General features: G+C 35.8%; 1 protein-coding gene across 2 annotated transcripts; it reads right to left on the bottom strand.

The window, feature by feature from the left end:
- Positions 1-4626: 4626 nt before the first annotated feature.
- Positions 4627-21535, bottom strand: btc (betacellulin, epidermal growth factor family member). Of its 2 annotated transcripts, none has more exons than XM_088628866.1 (5): positions 18442-21535; positions 16253-16354; positions 11960-12077; positions 10664-10810; positions 4627-8865 (listed from the first exon to the last, which is right to left on the bottom strand). In XM_088628866.1, exons 1-5 carry the CDS (start codon positions 18485-18487, stop codon positions 8724-8726), a joined length of 555 nt encoding a protein of 184 aa, XP_088484992.1. In that variant the 5' UTR covers positions 18488-21535; the 3' UTR covers positions 4627-8723. The 2 variants fall into 2 exon arrangements, with proteins under 2 accessions (XP_088484992.1, XP_088484991.1); XM_088628865.1 differs by having other exon boundaries at positions 4627-8868; positions 18442-21530.
- Between the last annotated feature and the right edge of the window lie 67 nt (positions 21536-21602).

Below are 21602 nucleotides of genomic sequence, written 5' to 3'. Positions count from 1 at the left end.
AGGGAAGGATAAATTAATGGCTGTTTCCATTGGCTTAAGACTATCTGAGAAGTTGCTCAGCATACATGGGTCACTTGTGGAAAATACTGTTGAGATTTCAAATGAGCAGCTTTCCTCTACTTGAAGATGACTGTCTATCATTTACATTTACAGTATTGCCTGCAAAATAAAATAATAAAAATATTTTTTTTTTAGTCAGAAAATGTTACATTTTCGAATGTGTTTTAAGTGCCTTCCAACTGCATCAAAAACACCAATTACTGTAAGTGTTCAATCAGAGTGATCACAGTGATCACTCAGGAAAAGCAAAACTGCTACTGGATGTATTGCAATCATTTACATGTATTACACGTATGCAATTAGACCTAAATGTCCCTCTTAGCAGATGGATAATTTACATGTTATTTCCTTTCATTCATCCTTCTAGCCATCCATCCATTTTCTAACCAATTCACCCAATTTAGTGCTGGCGGGGGCAAGCCAGAGCCTACCTCAGGATGTAATTGTCTTTTTTTTCCAGAAGCCAAATAAAGTAGCAATATGTCTTTGGACTGTAGGAGGAAACTGAAGCACCTGCAGGAAACCCATGCGGACAAGGAGAGAACCTACAAACTCCATGCAGATAGCACCCCAGGTCAAGAACTGAAACGGGGTTCCCAGGACTGTGAGGCTACAATGCTAACCACTGTGCTAGCTTGACAACCATTATTCTAAATTATTCTATATCATTATATGTACTACACTCATATACATAGCTCCCCCCTTGGACTTATACAGTTACATAGCAATTTACTGTCTTCCCTGATTTTATATGTTTTATAAGTTCCTGATTGTCCTGTACAATGTAGCCAAGTAATCTATTTGACTTTTAAGTTGTATTACACCTGACACAACCTGACGTGACACACCCTAATCGGAAGCTGGGCAACATACCTTTGCTGCTTCCGATCTTAAACGTTATGTTAAATGTGAGAATATAGACTGGGATGCTAAATATTGTAATTATCAATAACCTAAAGAAACCGTTCTTTACGCTTCTTTTGTTTTTCTTTTTAAGTAGCTTAAGGCCTTGAAAACAAAACCCGAAAGGGCATGGGTAGGCAGACAAACTTTGACCCTAGTATGCAAATCTTATGGCTGAATGTAATGCTTGCACAATTCATCATCCCCATGAGTATATTTGTTCATTGAGTGCAAAAAGTAGTTCTCAGAGTTCTCGGCTGAGCCACTCTAATTTGCTGATGGTTCTATGTTAAGAAATACTTCACACCCTGGCTTCGCAATACGGAGCCCTTATGCTTAAACTGGTGATCAAATGTTGATTCACTTTCAAGGATGAATCAAAGAACCTTCTGCAGATGTAGGGCCCCAGGGCATGGGAAGGAGGGAAGCAACAGTAGTATGACAAGATATATTTCTGACAGTATTCCAAACAACCCAGAGTCTATCCAACAAACACAAAACAGAATGGTTTGAGAATAAAAATCCAAACAAATCTCACTGGACTTCTGGGCAGCATGCAATATTATTTTTTTCTTTTTTAAATACAATTTTGATTTGTGTCTATATTTACAGCATATATTTTTTAATCTTCCTTCTATTATGTTGCTGAGAGCTGAAGTTCCCCCAGAGCCTTGCTCCTCTGTGGATCAGTTAACATAGCCCTGTTGATCTTGCTGTGCTGTGATCTTCCATTCATCACGTGTTGCCTCCTGCAGCATAGCTGGATTCCACTCGTTCCTGGCCACTGACATGGAGCCAAGTAGAGCTATTAATGGCAGATGAAAACACACTGCATGGGATACAAGGTAGAAAGCGAGGTTCACAGATGCCAGTTGCGTTGGCAAGAATACATAATCTCCAAAAGACAGAGCAATAAACTGTACTTCAAAGCAGTTTTATGAGTTTCATTTCTGTGGACTCAACAAGCCTAAAGTTTATAGGTGAGGTCAAATTATAGCTCAGACAAAAACATTTTTATGAAGTGACGTTTATGTAGAAACCGGATCTCATGTATTGAAAAAGGTATCTGATATGGCGCTCTTTCTCACAATGAGGAACTCACAAAGCAATGAAGGGTGTGGACCAAAAATGATTAATGAATGTTATGCTTCATTGATATAACTTACAATGAGCCCTTTAGGAAATGTTTATAAGCAGTACCTGGGCGCTTAACTAGCTTCTTTGTTCAAAAATTAAAAAGCTTTGAACAACTACTCTTGGTGTTCTGCCTTTCAGAATGCATTCGTCCCAAAGAAACCAGTACTTAAGAACGTCCGTGCCCAAAACCTGCATTTCTTTTCAATTCAGATTAGTTTTTAAATATCGGTGAATGTATAAATGTACGCAAAACGGAAATACTAAACAGACACTTCATAGGTTGGTCCTTTTAAACTTGAGTTCACGAGGAATGACGACCAAGACATAAATGCATTTGAGAATGTTCATTGAGTATTTAAGTAGAGTGAAACTTGATTTCACTCTCTCGGCTGAGGGCCAGTCCCCTGGCCACAAAACAAGGAGGCTGGGAGCCCCATGCAGAGTGAGGACCAAGGAAGAGCTGCACAGGTCGGAAAAGGGTGCAGGAGGCAAGATGAAGAACTGGAGAGCACAGCGAATAAGCAGAGAAACACAGGCCAAGGCCAAAATAAACAGGCAAGGGTCGGATCTGTTAAAACTAAAAAAATCAAGGTGCTGAAAGAGAATCCAAAATCCAGAGAACCAAGTAGGAAGCAAAAGTCGAAACCCAGAGCAAGCACAACTAACATTATAAAATGAGCATCTGGGGAATAGGCAGTGAAAGCAATTTAAACAAGAGTGTAAAGACAAGAGCAAATGTTGACAAAATGTGGGAAGAGAGAGATTTGAGTAAACAGTATATAGCTTTTGAGAAATGATATCAGGGAATGTGAGGATTTAGAAAGGGGCTGGGGCAGAGACTGACTGGGTTCTCATCATTCCACCAGGACTTCAGGTAACACCTACATAAAAGGATCCCAGTTAAGTCACCAAGATCGTCTCAAAATTATTGCAGATATATCACTTGAAACCTTATGCCAGTACTCAAAGCACCGATGGTCTTGCATCCGTAAAAAGTTGTTTACAAAAGACGTATTTTAAGCATAAACAATATGACCTTGTGGTTCTGACATAATACGTAGACTGCAGGTAGCTACAAATTGTTTTTGAGAACAGAATGGAAAGTCATCCAGCTGCTGGAAGAGGGGGCTGTGTGAGAATAAGAATTGTAACTTCTTTTATCCGGCTATAAAGAGAGCTGTACCAGGGGAACAGGCATAAAAAGAAAAAGGAGAGAAAACCTTTTCTTTCTCTTATGCTACTGTATGGTCCCTTAACTCCAGCTGAAAAAAAAGCCTGATGAGTGCCTCACCTCTGTAGCCTGGACTCCGATGCTTTCCCCCGTCTTCTGAAAAGGGGTTATACTGTATTTACCCATCTGCCTTCAATACATTAAGTGGAATTTTAAATTATATTGTTTCAAGATCATATATGCAGTATTAAACAGTGCACACAGAAAACACTTTGAGCAGATATCCAGCAACATTTGCTCTTGTCTTTACACTCTTGTTTAAATTGCTTTCACTGCCTATTCCCCATATGTTCATTTTATAATACTGAGGAGTCAACTACAAGGACAATTACCACTCGAATGTAACATTGCTCCCTGTCGAAAATCTTGCAAAGGGTGGGTCTGCACACTTCCTTAGAAATGTATCACCTCCCTGCCATGACACCAGCAACGTTTACAGTATTTTAAAGTAGGATATAGTATCTATATTATACACTTTCGATTACAAATTGATCACAGTAATCAAACACACCCATTTCTTCCTACTCATCTCAGCTTCTACATTATGTCTAACTCAAATGCAGGGCCCATATTTAATTAGGTGAAGTATTAAACAACAGACAGCTCTGGAAAGATCATGCTCGCCATTTCTATTGTAGTTACATAATTGTAACATGCTTCACTTTAAAAAAATCATGAATGCTACTGAGGAGTCATAGAAGACAAAGTCTTACCCTGCACCACTATGAGTGAAAATAAAACACTTTTGTAATATACTGTACTTACGAGAAGTGCAGCACTTGCAAAATGAAGACGGGGATCTAATGGCAGGTAAATGAAGAACTGGAGAGCACAGCGAATAAGGAGAGAAACACAGGCCAATGTCGAAATAATTAGGCATGGGTCGAATCTGTGAAAACTCAAAAATCAAGGTGCTGAAAGAGAATCCAAAAACCAGAGAACCAAGTAGGAAGCAAAAGCTGAAAGCCAGAGCAAGCACAACCAACAAGCCAAAGGATAATCCAAAAGTCATCCAGACCAGGTGCAAAATCACTAAGACTAAGCCCTGTAGTATTGCCAGAACTTAATTATTATGAATGAAGCATGTTTAGGTAGGACTAATTTCCATCCATAGCTTGTTGTTATGGCAACTGCCTGACTGACAGTTCTGTCAGTTGTGGTGTTTTCAGTGTGGTTTGTGATTCTAGAGTGAGCTGATAACTTTATACTGAGCTGCACTTTGATTGCTGTTGTATAATGAAGTGATACAACATGTCATCTATGTCCACATAGTCTTTGCAAATAATACAATTGACTTTTCGTTAGCACTGGTGTATTTTATACTTTATTATTGTATCAATGTACTTCAAAATAACATTAATATAAACCACAGATGTAATGCGTACCAAGGTTGAATGACTTTCTTGTTCTTGAAAAAGAGCAATACTCAACACATATACATACTTCCTCAAGCATACTTTAATATCCATATTCAACCTCTTTCTTGATCAGTTGATTAAAATAGTGTTAAGATTACAAATTAGACTTCTGCCAAGGTATAAAAAGCATAGGACTAGGGGGGATCCTAATTCTGAACTGAGGATGATTCCCCATGCACATATTCAGTAAATAACATGAGATTGTTATTCCACAATAATGAATTGCAGCTGTTGGAGGTAAGAATGAATGTTCAGTACCAGGTCATCGTCCCTTAAATCCAGTAAGTTGAAACTAAAAAACTTTTTTGTAAATTATCAAAACATTTTAACCAAAGAAAAAATAAATTGGTTCTTAAACCGCTTAATGCAATGAGTTACTCTAAATAAATAATAAATACTCTAAATAATAATAAGGTTTTTCTCCTGGACTCTGTACCTTTTTTCCCTGCAGCTGATATTGGCACAAATCATGTTACTTTTAGGCATGGGTGAGTGGTATGCCAGACTTTTTGCAACTGTAATGAGCATTACTTCAAAGCATAAATGTTACTGTCATGTTTTTTAAAGAATAATTTAACCTAAAGACAAACAGAAACCCCCAAGAAAAGTAACAACACATCAAAATGTACAGTATAAAAATAATCATTACCACACTAGCTTTTAAATGGGGATAAGACAGCTTATGTCAATCTTGATATACATCGTGAATACAAAACAAGAAATTAAGAGTTAAATATGGATTTTAAATTAAGGGAAATTGGATACGATTGTGGAAAGGGGCACCTAAGAAATCACATATGGTAACGACATATACTGTAGCGCCCATAATGTAAAATGTTTTTAAAATTTCCCAGTTTGTGTTTTTACATTATTAAAGTGATTAAGTTAGACATACTGTACACATCAACAACAAAAAAACATTCTACACAAAATACATGAGCATGGAACACATACTGTGAATGCCAACTGCAGAACACTGTTGTATAGGCTTGAAGGAGATCGTGAGCAACCAAAAGTACACTGTCTTTGAAGATAACATTTTGCTTCAAATAGATTACAAGACTACAAGTTTATAAAGAGACCATGGGTCCAGACCATAGCCTGGGACTTGCATAACACATTATATGAATCTTCTAAAAGATAAAATAATATATTCATTTTATTTAAAATAGTCACCTTCAGATATTGTCTTTATAATAAAGGTTTTCTGAAACTGCTCTGCCACATTTATGGGCCCAAGACAGAGAAAAGAAGCCTAAAATTAAAAAAAAAATGTTTACACATTCTTTCACATTGCATGGCATTCATTCAGGTCTTTATTTATCATTTAAGTGTTGTAAGTCACGCACTAAGTTAAAAGCTTTAAACTCTAGTCATGTTCTATTTATGAAAATAAAAGATTAAAGTTCATCCTTACTGCTAGTCAGTTACTGAAGAACTTTGTAACAAAGATACATGCATGACTTAACACACTACTTTGACTATATATTTATTTACGTTTTAGTATTACAAATACTGTATCTACTGTATTTGGCAAAAAGTTTAAAAATATAAACAATTTAACTAATCTATTATGTATTAAACATGTCCTATCCTCAGTGTTGTAATTATCTGTTAGACACTGAAAACATCTTAATAGAACACATGCAATGGTCCTTATGCATTTAAGCTTCATATTCTTATGTTTGATATGAAAACTGCAGTTTTCATGTTATAAGGAATGTGGTCTACATAATTGAACAGTGACTAGTGACACACTTTCGCAGTCAGCTTTACTACTCATAAAAATATAAAGCACACTATACATACCAGAGAAAAAGCAAGGTTATAAATACACCTTAATGTTTGCAACTTTTAAAGAAAACATAGCAAATATCTTCAAATATCGGTAAACCATAAATCTTCATCCTCATACTCATTATCCGGACTATTACAATATCACCTCGCTGAGTAACCCTACTTCCCTTATATTACCAGTATCTTACTACAAGAGCTCTCAGTCATTGTGTTCTGTACATTGAAAGTACAACAGCAAACCCAGCACTACAAATTCAATGAGCTACTGTAGATCAACACACTTCTGAAAATGAAATGTTCTCAAAATTGTAGGCAGCTCAGCCATAAATTAAAAGTGAGCAAACATGTCCTCGCACTTAAAAATAAATAATTGATTTAAAATGGACAGAAAAGACTCCAAATGTCTTAAGAGATAAGTGAGTGAATTTACAGATTCCCAGATATTTGTTCATTTTTTTCCATACAGGCTAAAGTGCATTTTAAGCCAGAGATAATGAAGATCAATTGTAGATCACAGCAGTGCCTTGTGACTGTTTCTGATGGATGCAAACTCTTAAGTGGTTTCACAGTGGTCATCCAATGGAGGAAAGTTAATCCTTTTGCGTTAAAGCAAAAATGGGATCACAAAAAATATAGACGGGTCTCTGCAGAAGAATAGCAAAACTAGACGTCTTGTTCGATCACATTCCAAAGCAGACACCCTGGCCAGCAGGCGTCTTTATGTCAGCATTTTTTCCACTGGGAAAAAAAAACAGAAGGAACAATTGCTGAAAGTAAATATAATGATCGGCAGGGCATGCTTTTATGCAATCGTCACAGAAAAAGACTGAAAAAAGGATAACTTCATCCTTAAATAAGGAAAGGTACAAAACTGAATCTGCTAATCATAGACCAAGCAGCTTTACAAAACAAGTACATTGTACAACAACACTGTCAGACTGTATTAATATTTCCTGTAATCAAAACAACCCTGAAATCAGACAGAGAAATATGGTGCTATAACTGAGCCTCTCCCAAGTATAACACATCTGGCCTATTTATACAATCCATTAGAAAAACTCCAAATTACAGATAATCAAAGCTGAAACAACCACAAATAATGGGAGAGCTGAAATGTAAATTATGTGTGGACAGAGGAAAGGAATTTACACTGAAAAACTGCACAGTAAATGTTTTATATAACAGTCCTAGTTTCACCTTTGCAACAGAACAGCTCCAAACACTGCCATAAACAGAGAAATGGAAATGTTCACGCAAGCTGCAATGACGACATCCTCCGATAATGTGATTGTTGAAACTTTCTCAGCTTACACCATAAAAGAAAATAAAACCGATTGAAGAGACCACACTGAACTTTACTGTAAACGTTCTAAATGTCACCAATTTGATTAAGCACTAAGTAACGACCTGCTGCTGAAAGTATTTTATGTATTTTGTCTGGCAGAAAGGCTTTATGCCAAGAATGCTTTTCGGAGCCTATTTAAGGTCTGGAATGGAGAGAAGAATATTTTATTATCCATCACTGTAATCTGTTTTTTCAATGTAATTTGTGGAGAGGGACACCTCAGTGCAAGTGTAGCAGATGTTACATATGGTTACTACTGTATATTACAATGTGAGATGCATTAATCTTAATCAAATCATATCAAGATGAATAAGGCCAAAAGGAGCAGGCTCATAAAACAGGATCCTAGTTTTAGTCAAAGACATGTATCAAATTATTTTGTTCAACTGCAGAGAGTGAAAGAAAATCTATATGCTTTTAAAGACATAGGGGAATTTTAGAAAATAGTAAAGCACTGTTTTTTACAAATGCTAAGATGCAGGATACATATTGTTAATATGGGAGATATTGTTAAAATTCAACAATACCAGAATTTCCTAAGATATAACTGGATTTCACAGGTCACAGTCTCCATTATTTGTATGGCTGAAGACAACTCAGACTGATATGTGACAAAGGTGACAGACTTATGAAAGAATGGTCATATCCATGTGCTTCAGCGAGGACAGATTCAGAAAGAGGTCAAGTAGTGGAGGGTGCTGGCAGCCGAAGCAATTCACAGTGGCAAAGGGTCACAAAAGACCAGCTGTAACCAATCATGGGATGCCATATCGACCAAAAACACCCAAAATAGCCAAATCAACACCAATGCAATTACCACAAATGTACCTTGTCATACAGTGTTGGTTTCTGAAGGATCCACATTTACAGATACACTGTGGCTTTCTGGCTTTTCAGACAGAATTGTGTTCAGTTTTTCTATTTCTTCTGTTTTTTCTTCTTTCCTCTTTCTCCGTTTAAAGCATAACTTCCTCCTGCTTAAAAGAAAAAAATAAGACCACATGAATCGAATTACTTTATACCCTGAAGTCCTTAAATGAGAGGGAGTGGACTGTGGAGCTACCTGAGGTCTCAATCTTGAACCAAACACACAAAGACAATTTATCTGAAAGGAATAGAATATCCACGTCTACGTAACTAGAGTTTCCCCTTCTACCTTAAACTTTTGTGGAAGATAATATCTGCCATTCTTGAATTAGAAAATGAATGTTGTATACCTGTCGGCATTTAATTGAATATTTCCCAGAGACACCAACAATTCTGACATTAATTCCATGCAAATATTCTACTGGAATGTATTATTTTAAATGTAACCTCAGACAGAACTCTGTTTGGGGTTTGTCACATTATAATTTAAGACAATACATAATAACCCCCTTTAATATTACTAGTTTCAGTAACAATGCACCCTAAATACTACCGTCGGTGAACTTGAAACAGTGCCAGAAAACAGTTAAAAGGGACCAACTGCTCATTTACCTGGTAAAATATAATAATTAAATGTATATCTTTGAGACAAAAGGTCTTTGTTTTAAAATACTTTTGTCAGGCTTTCTGGTGGATAAAATTAACATTGTGTAATGCAGTAAAAGAATTGTAAATGTATACTGCTTATGCAAAATTCTAAATGACCATAAGGAAATAAATCTCTTACATATTATCAGTCTCAATGGGGATTTTTACTGCTAAAACTACCAATTTACAGACATAGCAAGTCCTTCCCAGCATGAATATTTCGCTTATTTATGCTTCAGTTGGGAAGGTTGAAATATCCACTAAAAAAAAAACATTGAATATACAAACACGTATTATTTTCTTCAAAAGGGGTATCATTTTTGGCTTTAGTAATACTTTTGTTGTAAGTCGGCTTGAAATTTCTGAAGTTTTAATTGAACTGCACCAGCATTGAGGTGTTCCAGCAATTACATACTCATTCTGAGATAAGTTTTATATAATACCCACACAGCACTATACTACCGTATACTGCCCTAACCATGTTGAAGGGTAATACACAGATCACTAACATTACAACCTTCACCTTAGCACAAATTTCCAGATTTTAGTTTGACCAGCCCGTTGACAAAGACAATAAGTATGCAATACGTTTCAAGAATTCTGCTATTTCATTCATTCATCCATCCCCAAATGGATTATTCCAGCTGTTTACGTGTTGAACACTGAGACCTACAGTACTATACAGTATTATTTTAATACAAATAGATGACTAATATTTCTAGGCATTGGTATGTATGTTAAATGACTTTGGTTGTAATATATTAAATATGATTGTAAACAATTTCAACTTGGTTCACACATTTGTAAGCTTTCAAATAGCTGAAGCACAGAATATGTTTGCTGACAAATTAAACAACTACACTTGTATCTACAATTACACTTTATATTAATGATACAAACTGCTTATTGGAGTTATTCAGGGAAACACTGTCACGTGAGCACCAACATCTGTTTCATACCCGTACAATTTTGATTGTGGTTATGCAAAATATTCTTTTAAATTTAAAGTAACATGAGGATATAAAACAAAGAAATGCATAAAGTATCTGTATAATTAATCAGTATCATCAAGAACAAGCACATATTCCATGAAAGAGTCTGTCCATTTCATTAATACTAAATTAAGTTGCATTTATACACAAACTAAAATATAGAAAAATATAATTAAATGTGACTGGACACACAAATTTTGTATGCAAGTTGCATTTCATTGCAATTAAGTGTTGGAAAGTTTTACAAAAAAACTAGAATACTTACTGTGCACAGCAGCAAATAAAAATGATCAGAAGTATCAGGAAGACCAGTGCTGCTATCACACTGGCAATTATGATTTGCTTTTGCTCCGTTTTTTGGTAGAAAAAATCTAATAATTCACATCTGTGTCCAATATACCCCCTTTCACATCTGAAAATAAAAAATATGAAATGGTGTTATACAGTAGTTCCATTATGACTGTGTTTGAAGACAACAAAGACATGTTCTTTACATTTACATGTGCCTGGTATCATGACAATTTCTACTGATGGCTCACAAGGAATAATTACACCCAAGAATTAGATGTGTTTGAGTTTCTTGTGTATAGAGATCTTTAGAGATTTGGATAAGCCAGTTTACCTGAAGACCAGCCCTGTCCTCACAAGACGAGGAAGGTGGGACCCACATGCAGAGTGACCAGTTAACCAAGAGTTATGTTTGTGAATTTTCCGTTCAACAGGTTTCATATTGTTTTGATTGTGACACTTCCCTTTTCATTTTAAAGTATATGTTATGGTCACATGATTATATCTCAAACTGCTTATTTTTTGTCTCAGGAAATGTCAGGATTTGTATGACACTACGGATCAATAAGTTCCAGCCTGTAAATGCCACCCACCAGCAACCTGTGGTAGATTTCATCCAAGTTAAAGTGCACTTTGAAGATGTTGAGTTTAAGAATGCCAGGCCTCCAAAGACTGCTAAAAATATATATTTTAGCAACTGCACTCTCATACAGTATTTCTAAGCAATTTGGCACAGCACCAGAAGAAAGAGATCCAGAAATACCTTTCCATTTCCAGTTTGTGTTTCATGTTACAGCTACCAGGAAGTTGAGAAAACCTCTTAGTTTGAAGCCTTGAAGTGTTGAATATTTCATGTCCCTTGTGTCAGTTCTGGGAACTGTGGTTTGTACCTTTTGTTTCTTATAAAGTTCTCCATAGGAATGGATTTGCCACCAAATCAAGCTTAGGACTGTAGAAAATCTAGACAAAAGGACTCACTCACCTTTGTTAATCATTTGTAAACAACAGTTTTTGTGGTCATGCATTAGGTGTTGTAAATAAATATAGGTTTATCTTTTAGGTTTGTGACTTCTCAGTGCTCTCTCACTGAAGCAGGAAAACAAAGAAAGCATGTGTTCTGCTTAGTCCCTTTTGATTCCTGACTACATGCTGCATGTTCTCTGAGCATTTCTGGCAGTTGAGACCAGAATACAGAAAATTAAGTCCTGCAGACCCTCTAAAATGGCTTTCAGGTGTTCAACTCTTTACATAATGATTAAAAAGCAAAACTCACATGCAGGCAGGCTGCTGCACGTCCACCACAAAGCGGCATTTTCCCTTAATACAGTAATCAATGTACTCCTCTGGACAGTTAGAGAAGTGCCCACTCCATTTTTCAACCTTGGTGACAGCTATTTACAAAAGAGGAGATAACGTTACTCTTTTATGACCTTTGTTTTAATGTTAACATATGTAATACACAAACGAACCTTAATGTAGTGGTTGTCTGATTCAGGCATATTAAAAATAGCACATTATCTAATATTAGAATACAACAAATCTTACATACTGTATGCCAGAAAGTTATGCGGTCCAGGTTCAAACTTGATTCTTAGTAGTTCTGCAGTCGGACAGTTCCATTCAGCCTTATTTTGAAAGATGCCAGGGCAACAGCAAGGAAATCCCTTACAGAATGTAATGGGTAACATGTAGCAAAATTCATTCACTTGTGCTTGTATCTTTTAGTCTCCCATACCGTAGCCCATCATAACCTTGGCAGATTAGAAAATTACTTCATGACTTCAAGTCTTAGTCAAGCCTCAGCATACTGTACCTCAGGCACAAAGATGCATTTGTATTAATTAGTGGGGTACAACTGACAGAGAGGCTCCTTTCTGAGTTTTATTTTTCTAGATTTTCACTAGGCTTGACATTCAATAAAGAATAAATCACCCGTGCTCAGTCAACTCTCTTACTCATTCTTATACACTAAAATCAATAAATGCAGTTCAATCCGATTACACTTCTGAATGCTGTCACTGGATAATGCTTTTTCTTCATAAGAGCCTCTGAAAAGAACAGGCCCTCACAGCTTTCCTCACAGGACAACAAGGCTACGTTCATTAATGGTTTCCATTTAAAAATGTTTGTATATACAAGGTACAACATTTACAACACAAACTTTAGCATTCTTTATATTTGGTACATTACCTAAAGCAACATGCACAGCATGCAGAAATGATGTAAGTTACAGTTACATAGAAAAAGTAAACGTTTCAAATTTTGTTAGATGCACAGTCGCATGCATTTCTAGATAAGAGAAGATCATTTATTGGCCATATATAATTTCTTGCATTAGGAATTCGTCTTTTTTGCATACCCCAGCTTGCTCTCCATGAGACACACATGCTGGGAGAGAGAAGCTTGGGGTCATAGCGCAGGGTCAGCCATTTATACGGCACCCCTGGAGCAGCTGGGGTTAAGGGCCTTGCTTAGGGGACCAACAGAGTAGGATTCCTCTGCTGGCCATGGGATAATGAACACAGATAAATTATATCCCCTAATATTTTACAGAAAGATCTCACACTATATAATGTACTATGAAAACCTGACATGAAGTGTCAACTGTAAACAGTTCAAAGCATTTTAAAATTTCTTACATGGATAATGAAAATAATTGTGACCACAGTTTATGAAACATTTAGATATTCATGTTCTTAATACCCAAGCTTTCTCTATGCAGTACATTGAAGTGCCATATCTAAGGATGTAAATGTTGCCATTAATGAGACTGAATAATTGAGATGTTTATTTTGTTAAGTAGTAAAAAGAATAACGACACCTGTATGGTAAAGAAATCTAGGGGTGGAGGTATCAGTATAAGCAGCAGTACAGCCACTATATTGAAAATGGAAAAGAACTTATTGCCATTGCACACTGAGAAATCTTGGTCGCTACAATCAGTCATGTATTTAGGACATAAAGAGGAAGTGACCTTCCCATGTTGACTGACAACACATAGCCATATTGATTTTGTGGGCTTACAGAAGCTTGCTTCTAATAGCCCATGTAATCTTTTTAAAACAAAACTTCAACTCATAAAACAAGACCTAACTGTCTCACCGATGGATTTAAACGTGTTCCTAGAGCCTGACTCGGTGATGGAATGTACTGTTTATACAGTAAAACAGTAATACTACCATAGTAGGTTTGACAGCTAAGCAAAAGCTACTGTTTATCTGGACGTACAACATCAAAAAAAGTACAAAACCTGGAGGGTGTCAAACAAATTTGGCATCATTTCTACTCAAGACAGAAAACCACCAATCTAATGCAGGCCCTCAAGTCCTAAACTTCCTGTCTAGGATTAGACCTTGGGAAGCATTTAATTTCTCTACTAGTTATACTTGGTAAAGTGGAAAGATTCATTCCTCAGAGTTAAAACTAGTAAACTAAATCAACATCAGATGTCTTCCACAGACATAACACAACATACTGTATACTTTCTACAAGTCTCATGAACATAAATTCTTAGCTGAGTACCATGGCATGATGTCATAAATTATTCAACATACAAACTGGGGATCCCATGGTGCTTCACTGATAAAAGGTAATAAATTGTAACTTAATTGGTCTTTGCAATGCTTTCACTTTTATAAATATTACCTGTCTAGTACGTATTATGTTGACCATATGATTTATGACACTGTAATAGAAAACATGAAACTTGTGTCACATTTAAAGGATCAAGCTGCTTAGTCAGTAAAAGTGCTTGGAATTTTCCCCTACAGCTACAGTATTATCAATTTGACTGTAGGGGTCCTTAGCCAACTGTGATTGAGTTTCTTCGAAGGATAATGCATAATTGGCACTGCTACAGCCAAGAAGGCTTGATCATTCATGGAAGTCTTGGCTTTATACGTAACAGCAACCTAAGCTTGCAGGGCACATAACTTGCAATACTGGCAAGGAGAGCTGGGCCACTCCATTAAAATGTGCTAACTCCGTTATAAGCACTGTGAGGCTGAATACAAAAGATGGAGTGGATGTTCTGAAAGGAAGTATGCATAATCCTCACCCATCCTTAGACAGGACAGTTTATTAATCATGAGTTTAAATGTTCCATAATGGGCAGGAGTGATGAACATAAATAATATTTTTTATAAAAATTCTGTTTTCTTAACATTCAAGAAATTGATACATCTTGTAAACCAATAATAAGAGCATGCCACAGGTGTTTATTGGCTCAACAGCTACAGTAAGGAAAGGTATTAATTCCAACTTTATTACTGAAAAGTGATATTCCACGTTGTACTAGATCTTCACTGGAAAGGATCACAAAAAGGTGTAACATAAATGTCAAGGACAAAGGCAATAATTAAATTACATGCAGAACACCTTCGGAACCTGTTTTTATTCTATTTATGTGTAAAATGTCTATAATAACATTCACGTACCCATCTACTATTAATTTAAAGAAGGAAATTACAAGGCACAAAGAAAGAAATAGCCTACTAACCTTATGTCGGTGCTCATAATTCAAAGCAGACAACAAGTGAGGTTGAAAAGAACACTGAAAAGCAGCCGTATCATTTTTCAAAAGAAAACTGAAAGAGGTCCAAAGATTCTCAGCTGCCTAATAATAAATGGAATAAGGGACTCAGCACCTTTGTGATTTCACCTTTCTGTCATTAAACATGAAAAAGGTGCAATTCTATGGGAACCCTTATTCCAATTACAGATCAAGGAAGGGATAGATACTGTAATTTGGCAAGCACACTAAGTCTAATGTAACCACAAACACAAGTACTCTATATCCCAGTAAATCCCTTGTGTATATTGCATACAAAGATAAAAGATGCCTTGATGTGATCATGCATCTGTGCATTCTTAATATGTGAAATGTTTAATGAAGAGAACAAAAATGTTATATGAGTGGTATAAAAGCCATAGTAAAAGGAACACTTAAGCTCACATTCACAGTTCTAGTTTTATTTTGATAGTAATTTCAACTCTCTCTTAGGAGTCAAATAACCCTTTTAGTATTTATTATGTACACATTTAGTATGGTGCATATGTCTGTGCCATATATTTGCACAATAATCATTTGCGTATGTCCCCATAAAGAATTATGCATGTGATTATAATGTCTTGTGTTGCAGTTGTGAAGGGACTATAAAGCCATTATGCAGCAAAAGTGTCACCAAAAAAGTATTGAATTTTTCTGGGGCAACCTGCACTTGTAGATTTATGAAGGTATTGTTTTCTTAGCTTAGACACAAAACTTACTTGTACTGTCTTACTATAATGTAAAAAATGTTTTAACCTTCATCTTTGTATTTTTATCGTTATTCACGAACAACTCTTAATATTAAATCACTTGAGTGTTTTGCTCCAATACAGTTATGAACAGATTGTATGAAAGTTGGTGTTGGGGTATTTCTCAGGATTACTCCAAAAGCAAGGAAATAAAAACAACATGCAGCATTCTTAACTATATTATTAGTTGGTGGATCTTAATTGGGAACACAAGGGTCACAAACATTAGCTTTCAAGTAAAGAGTGAAATATCAAAAATCATATTCACCTGTGCAGGTCTTGTTCCCATGGTGACCACAGGATACCACTTCACTCTCAGGCTCCTTGGTCACATTCGAATCAGCATGTGCATATTTGCATAAGGCCAAACCTTACGAACACAAACAAAAGTACTGGAAACATTTAACACAAATAGGAAAGCAACTTTAAACCACTGCAAACAGGTGCAGCACTTTGTTTCTTGCTTTGACTGGAAATAATACAGTAGTTGTAAATTTCAATTACAGGTAGGCACACGGGTTGAACCGAAGGTCAGCTTAAAGTTGATTAAATCTTTTTTCATATCAGCCAAACAATTAACAAGGAACATTTTTAGTTTTTATTGCACAGGTGAACTACCCTTTTTATAGTCACAAAACCTCATTAGGGTGTATGGTTCTCATTTGCTGTCAGCAATGACAATACATAATGTATATAAAGCAAATATACTTCTAAATTAGTGAGTCATCTAGTTATAGTTAGTACAGAACATACCTTAAATAATCAAACGGTTGGTGATAACCATACTACTGTTGAAGCACAGTAACTGCAGATCTAAAAGGGAGCATGTCCCAAAAATAGATAATTCATGATGATCCCACATAACTTCATATACAAAATGAGAATAATTCAGACATTATCTATTATAGGCCCTGCACAATGTATAGTTCCAGGTAATTGTTTTTACATAAAATCAATTTTATGATTGTTATTTTGACACAGGTTTATGGTCTTTGTCAAGTCTGCAAGTTGAAAGAAAAAAGTATGGTGTGTAAACCATTTCTTTAACACAGTCAGTGCCATCAGTTCCTTTGGTGAAGAAATTGCTATTCCCTCATTATTGAATAGAAGAAGGGTGCAAGACTAAATAACTAGTTAAATATATATACAGTAGGAATCTATGTATCCAACTACTGCAAGTCCAAAAGCTATGCCAGAGAGCCCCTTACATTGCATTGCATACACTCTCCTATAGCAATATATACAACTGATGATATGCAAATGATAAATACAATTATTTGCAAAGACAGAAAGCAGTTCCATACATCTTATTGCAGCGTGAATCTTTCCTTCAAAGTGGCCACTATTCATCTCAGAATTCCTAGTTGAAGCAACCATGCAAGGTGTTTTTAAAGGACACAATTCCAAATTCTAATACGCCACTATTAAAAAGGACCAGTAACAATTTAGACTTTGGGGATGAAAAGTGTTAGCTTGTTATGAGTGACATATTAGCATTTAAATGATGGACAACTAGAATATAATGCCTTGCTAGAAATGGATTACTTGCTGTCACTAATAAATAATATATAATCTACATTTCCCTAATAAGGCATGTATTACGCATGAATTAGACATGTACTTACAATCAACAAGCTGTGTTTCAGTGCTAAAGTACTAATACATTTCTTACATGTTAACCATACATGTGTACAGTAGTTAATTTCCAGATGAAAAAGGATAGGTCCATACACATCTCCATCCAACAGATGGACTGGTTTAATTTCCAAAAGAACAATACGTTTTTAGGACCATACCTTTGCTAAGAAAGGTGAGACGCTGTCAAGGCAACATCTATTCATAGATGAATTAACCATTAACAATCGTTTTGTATGTTTACTGCTTTGGACGCTAGTGTGTTAATGGTTTGTGATATTTAAATTACCCAGGAGCTCCTCTATAAAAACACAATTACATGGCAAAAATAATGCCGCTTTGCTTTGGAATAAAAATATCTCGGTTTTTGATGTAGTAAGTGCATCAGACCAGACCAGAGGCCACCGATTTCCCAGGCTGACCTTACCACAACCGCCTGGTTCCAGCTCGCTTTCTATTTTTAGAAATAAACTGGTGATACTCTGCGTATCATGTACATGTAGTAGTTCATTATTTTCCGGCACATTAGTAAGCACGGTAAAGAAAGTTGCAACACAAACGTACGTAGAGTTCACTTTTCTTACTATCACTACGCAAAGTTCTCATTGTGTACTACCGATTTCATTTACGCACTTCGGAAATATTAATAAGGACTAAATATCGGCTAAATATCGGCTTACTTCAAACTCAAAGTAAATACAGACTAACATAGCCAATGTCACGCAGAATAATTAAAATTATTTTGAGACCACAGAATATCATAAAATTTCATAGTTTATAATACATTAGATTATTTTCAAATCAACTTGACTGTAGTCTTACCTGCAAGTGTGATAAACAAAGGTTTACAATTCATCAACATTCCCATTGCGCTTAACTCCACATAAATATAAAATCCAAAAGTCTGTCAATATGTGCTTTTGTACGATCGCGGCTTGGTTGTTATTTGTTAGGTTACGTGGACATCAACAATGACTCGGTAACCTCAAAGATCAAAGCTTCCGAAAGTTTCCAATTTCACAAGCAGTCTGTATCCTTTTAACATACTGTAAACAGGAGACTCTGCTCTCAGTCCCGTTTGATAGTTTGAAGGCTTGGAGGAACGTTTCCGTCTAAAAAAGCCGTAACTAAGCTATGCGCATGGCGAAGAAATTCCACAAGCTCTACGTGATACAGTCGTACCACCAGCATGAAAAATGCTTGGCGGATTATCTATTAGGCTGATGTATAACACTGATCGTTGACTTTCATGCTACCCTTGGGAATTTCTCTCATGGTTCCCTTTCATCTCCAGCCATTCTTGTGAAATTTCTACTGCTTTCCCCGCCCCTTTTATTCTAGCTATGTTGCTCTCTTACTTTACACACCTGACGAAAAAAAATCCCCCAAACCGAAACGATGTTAGTTTTTACTTTCGAACGTTGAATTATTCTCTAATTGAACCGAATTTCTTGATCAAAATCCGAGCTCTACTGAATTGAGTTCGTTTTTAATGCCTGCATGTAACATGCAATTACCTAAATAACCTAATTGTGAGGTAATCAAGCTTTTACAGTACTTGCTTATCTCTGCAGGAAATTTTCTGTAATCGTTTTTTATATGATATTATCACAAAGATCATTTTCTTAATTAAATCGTTGTTGTTGTTGTTGTTGTTGTTGTTGTTTTACAAGTAGTATTCTGTATGCCGTATATTCGGCCAAAATTTCGCTTGTAAACCTCTGACAGCAATTTTGCCCAAGACAAATTTTCGCCTTATAGGCTTTCTAGACAGTTATTCTGCATAGACATAAATGTAACTGTGGTCTTTCTAATCAAAAGGAAATTTCCTTACCTTTTTTTTGCCACACAAATGTTTGCTGTGTAATAAATGAAAAAGCCAGTTGGAAGCTTTATTTATGCATTGCAAATGCTCACTTACATTGAAAGCCCAGGTTTGCATTTCTTATTAATTAAAAATGCTTCCTAGTTTTTGTAGTACAGTGTACGTAGCATAGTTTTCTGTTTTCTTCTAGAGTTCTGTGTTCCTTACCAGGCAAACAGATATACAATATACAGTATTTACAGGTACATAATGTAATACAATTTCATCATATGCACATGGTATAGCTAACAAATTAAAAAATGCTAATAAACCTTGGTCTCTGGTGTTTAACAGACTCTGCTGTCGACAAAGGAACAATAGGTTTATTCTAACTCTTTTACCTACTTCTATTGTCGACAATCCTAACAGACAAGACCAAGGTAGGAAACCCCTGATTTAGACTAATACTGAGAAATTACTAAAATATGTTGTGCATTTGTGAGTTTATATGTCCTGCTGCTGTGTTACCACAGTCCAGGGTTTCATAGGTAACTGCTAAATCACCAGTTTCTAAAGTAGAACAAATTACTTGATTAATTGATCACAAAGTCTCCCCAATCTTTATAAATGGGTTATTTTAGATGGGGCTCCCCAGAACAGAAGATGTAGCCTATCTGGTATATGTGATCACTTTGTCATCTCTCTCTCCTGTTTCCCTCATGGTGCATTCACTGATTCACTACTGCTGCATGCATCCTCTTCAAACTGCAGATTGTGGGCTGAAGCAATGGAATACACATCTTGCCTGGAGGACAAGGACAACACATGCAGTATTGAAAATACTACAATGTGTGCTATTCACATTATTCATTCTTCTAGGAAACTTGTCTATGGACCAAAGATTAATCAAATAATACTTTCACTGTTTTAACTAGGTTGGTTTGTATAAAGTCTAAATACATGTCAGATACTTTATATATAAATAGGTGTTGGACCTATTCAAGAAGTCAAGAATTACTGATAATGATGCCTGGAATTTGCAATCTATAGGCTGACCTAAAACCAACTTTATTTTATTCGGACTGAAGGCTGGTTTAGCAGCTGTGACATTATTTGCATTTCCAGGTCTTTTATAGTGGCCACGTTTACTCAAAGTCTCTCTTCTAAACACTGCATGGCACATGATCTACACACTGTTAAGTGACACTATCATATAATAATGTTGAGCTACATAGTCAATATAAAGATGACATATTTTCTACTTAATAATCTGGTCAGATTCTTTACCTAAAGATGCAACTCAACATAAATAACAAAAACTTAGCTCACCCTGTGGGACTGAGTAGTATTTACAGATATCCAAAATGTTTTAGATTTCAACAAGCTACTGTATTGAATAATGATTTGGGGCAGTGAATTTGTAACCATGAAAAATTTAATGAAATGCCACCAAATGTGATTAATAACCAGTATTCTTCACAGCATTATACAAAACTCCATACAGAATGTATGGAGAACTTAACACACTTTTTTGTCCCCGCCTAGTGACACCAAAAGCAAGTTCATTGATTTCTGTTTACCGAACAGAACTACAGTACGTGTCTGTATAGTACATTAAAATGGTTATTGCACACAGAGTGTCAGTCCTTCTAGTTTTGCTGTGCAGAATTATTCCTTGTTTTGGGAGAATTAGTCCCATATGAACTGGTAATTACAGAGTAGTAATATATATACATCACTATCACAGAGTTTGGAAAGTTAGGAAAAATGTTTCCTCTTTCCTTGCTGTATTATACAATGCATTCTATGAATATGTGTTTTTCCTGCTGAGAGTCAGCCAATGAGATAATTGTATTGCTTCCAAGGAAAATAGTTTAAATAAGAGTAACCAGAAAAAATTCTGATCTTAAAAAAAAATTCAGCAATCGGAAAACAAGCAGGCAAAATGTGTTAAAACGTTTTAAAACGTCCTCTTGAAGAGTACCAGCAGAGATTTTTTAAATGTAGAAAAATGAACATGACCAAGCACTTAAATAATTTGCTATAATTTTTAGATAAGGCCATTTCATGGGTCAATGATTGGGATAAGAAAAAGTCTGCCATTTTTACACTTTCTGGTCACAGGTCTGTTGGTTTGTTGATTTTTCTAAATAGGAGTATTAAATGGTCACATTTAGTA

This window comes from Lepisosteus platostomus, chromosome 4, assembly GCF_059453375.1.
Source record: "Lepisosteus platostomus isolate fLepPlt1 chromosome 4, fLepPlt1.hap1, whole genome shotgun sequence".
NCBI lineage: Eukaryota > Metazoa > Chordata > Actinopteri > Semionotiformes > Lepisosteidae > Lepisosteus > Lepisosteus platostomus.
This window is presented reverse-complemented; position numbering and strand designations above follow the sequence as displayed.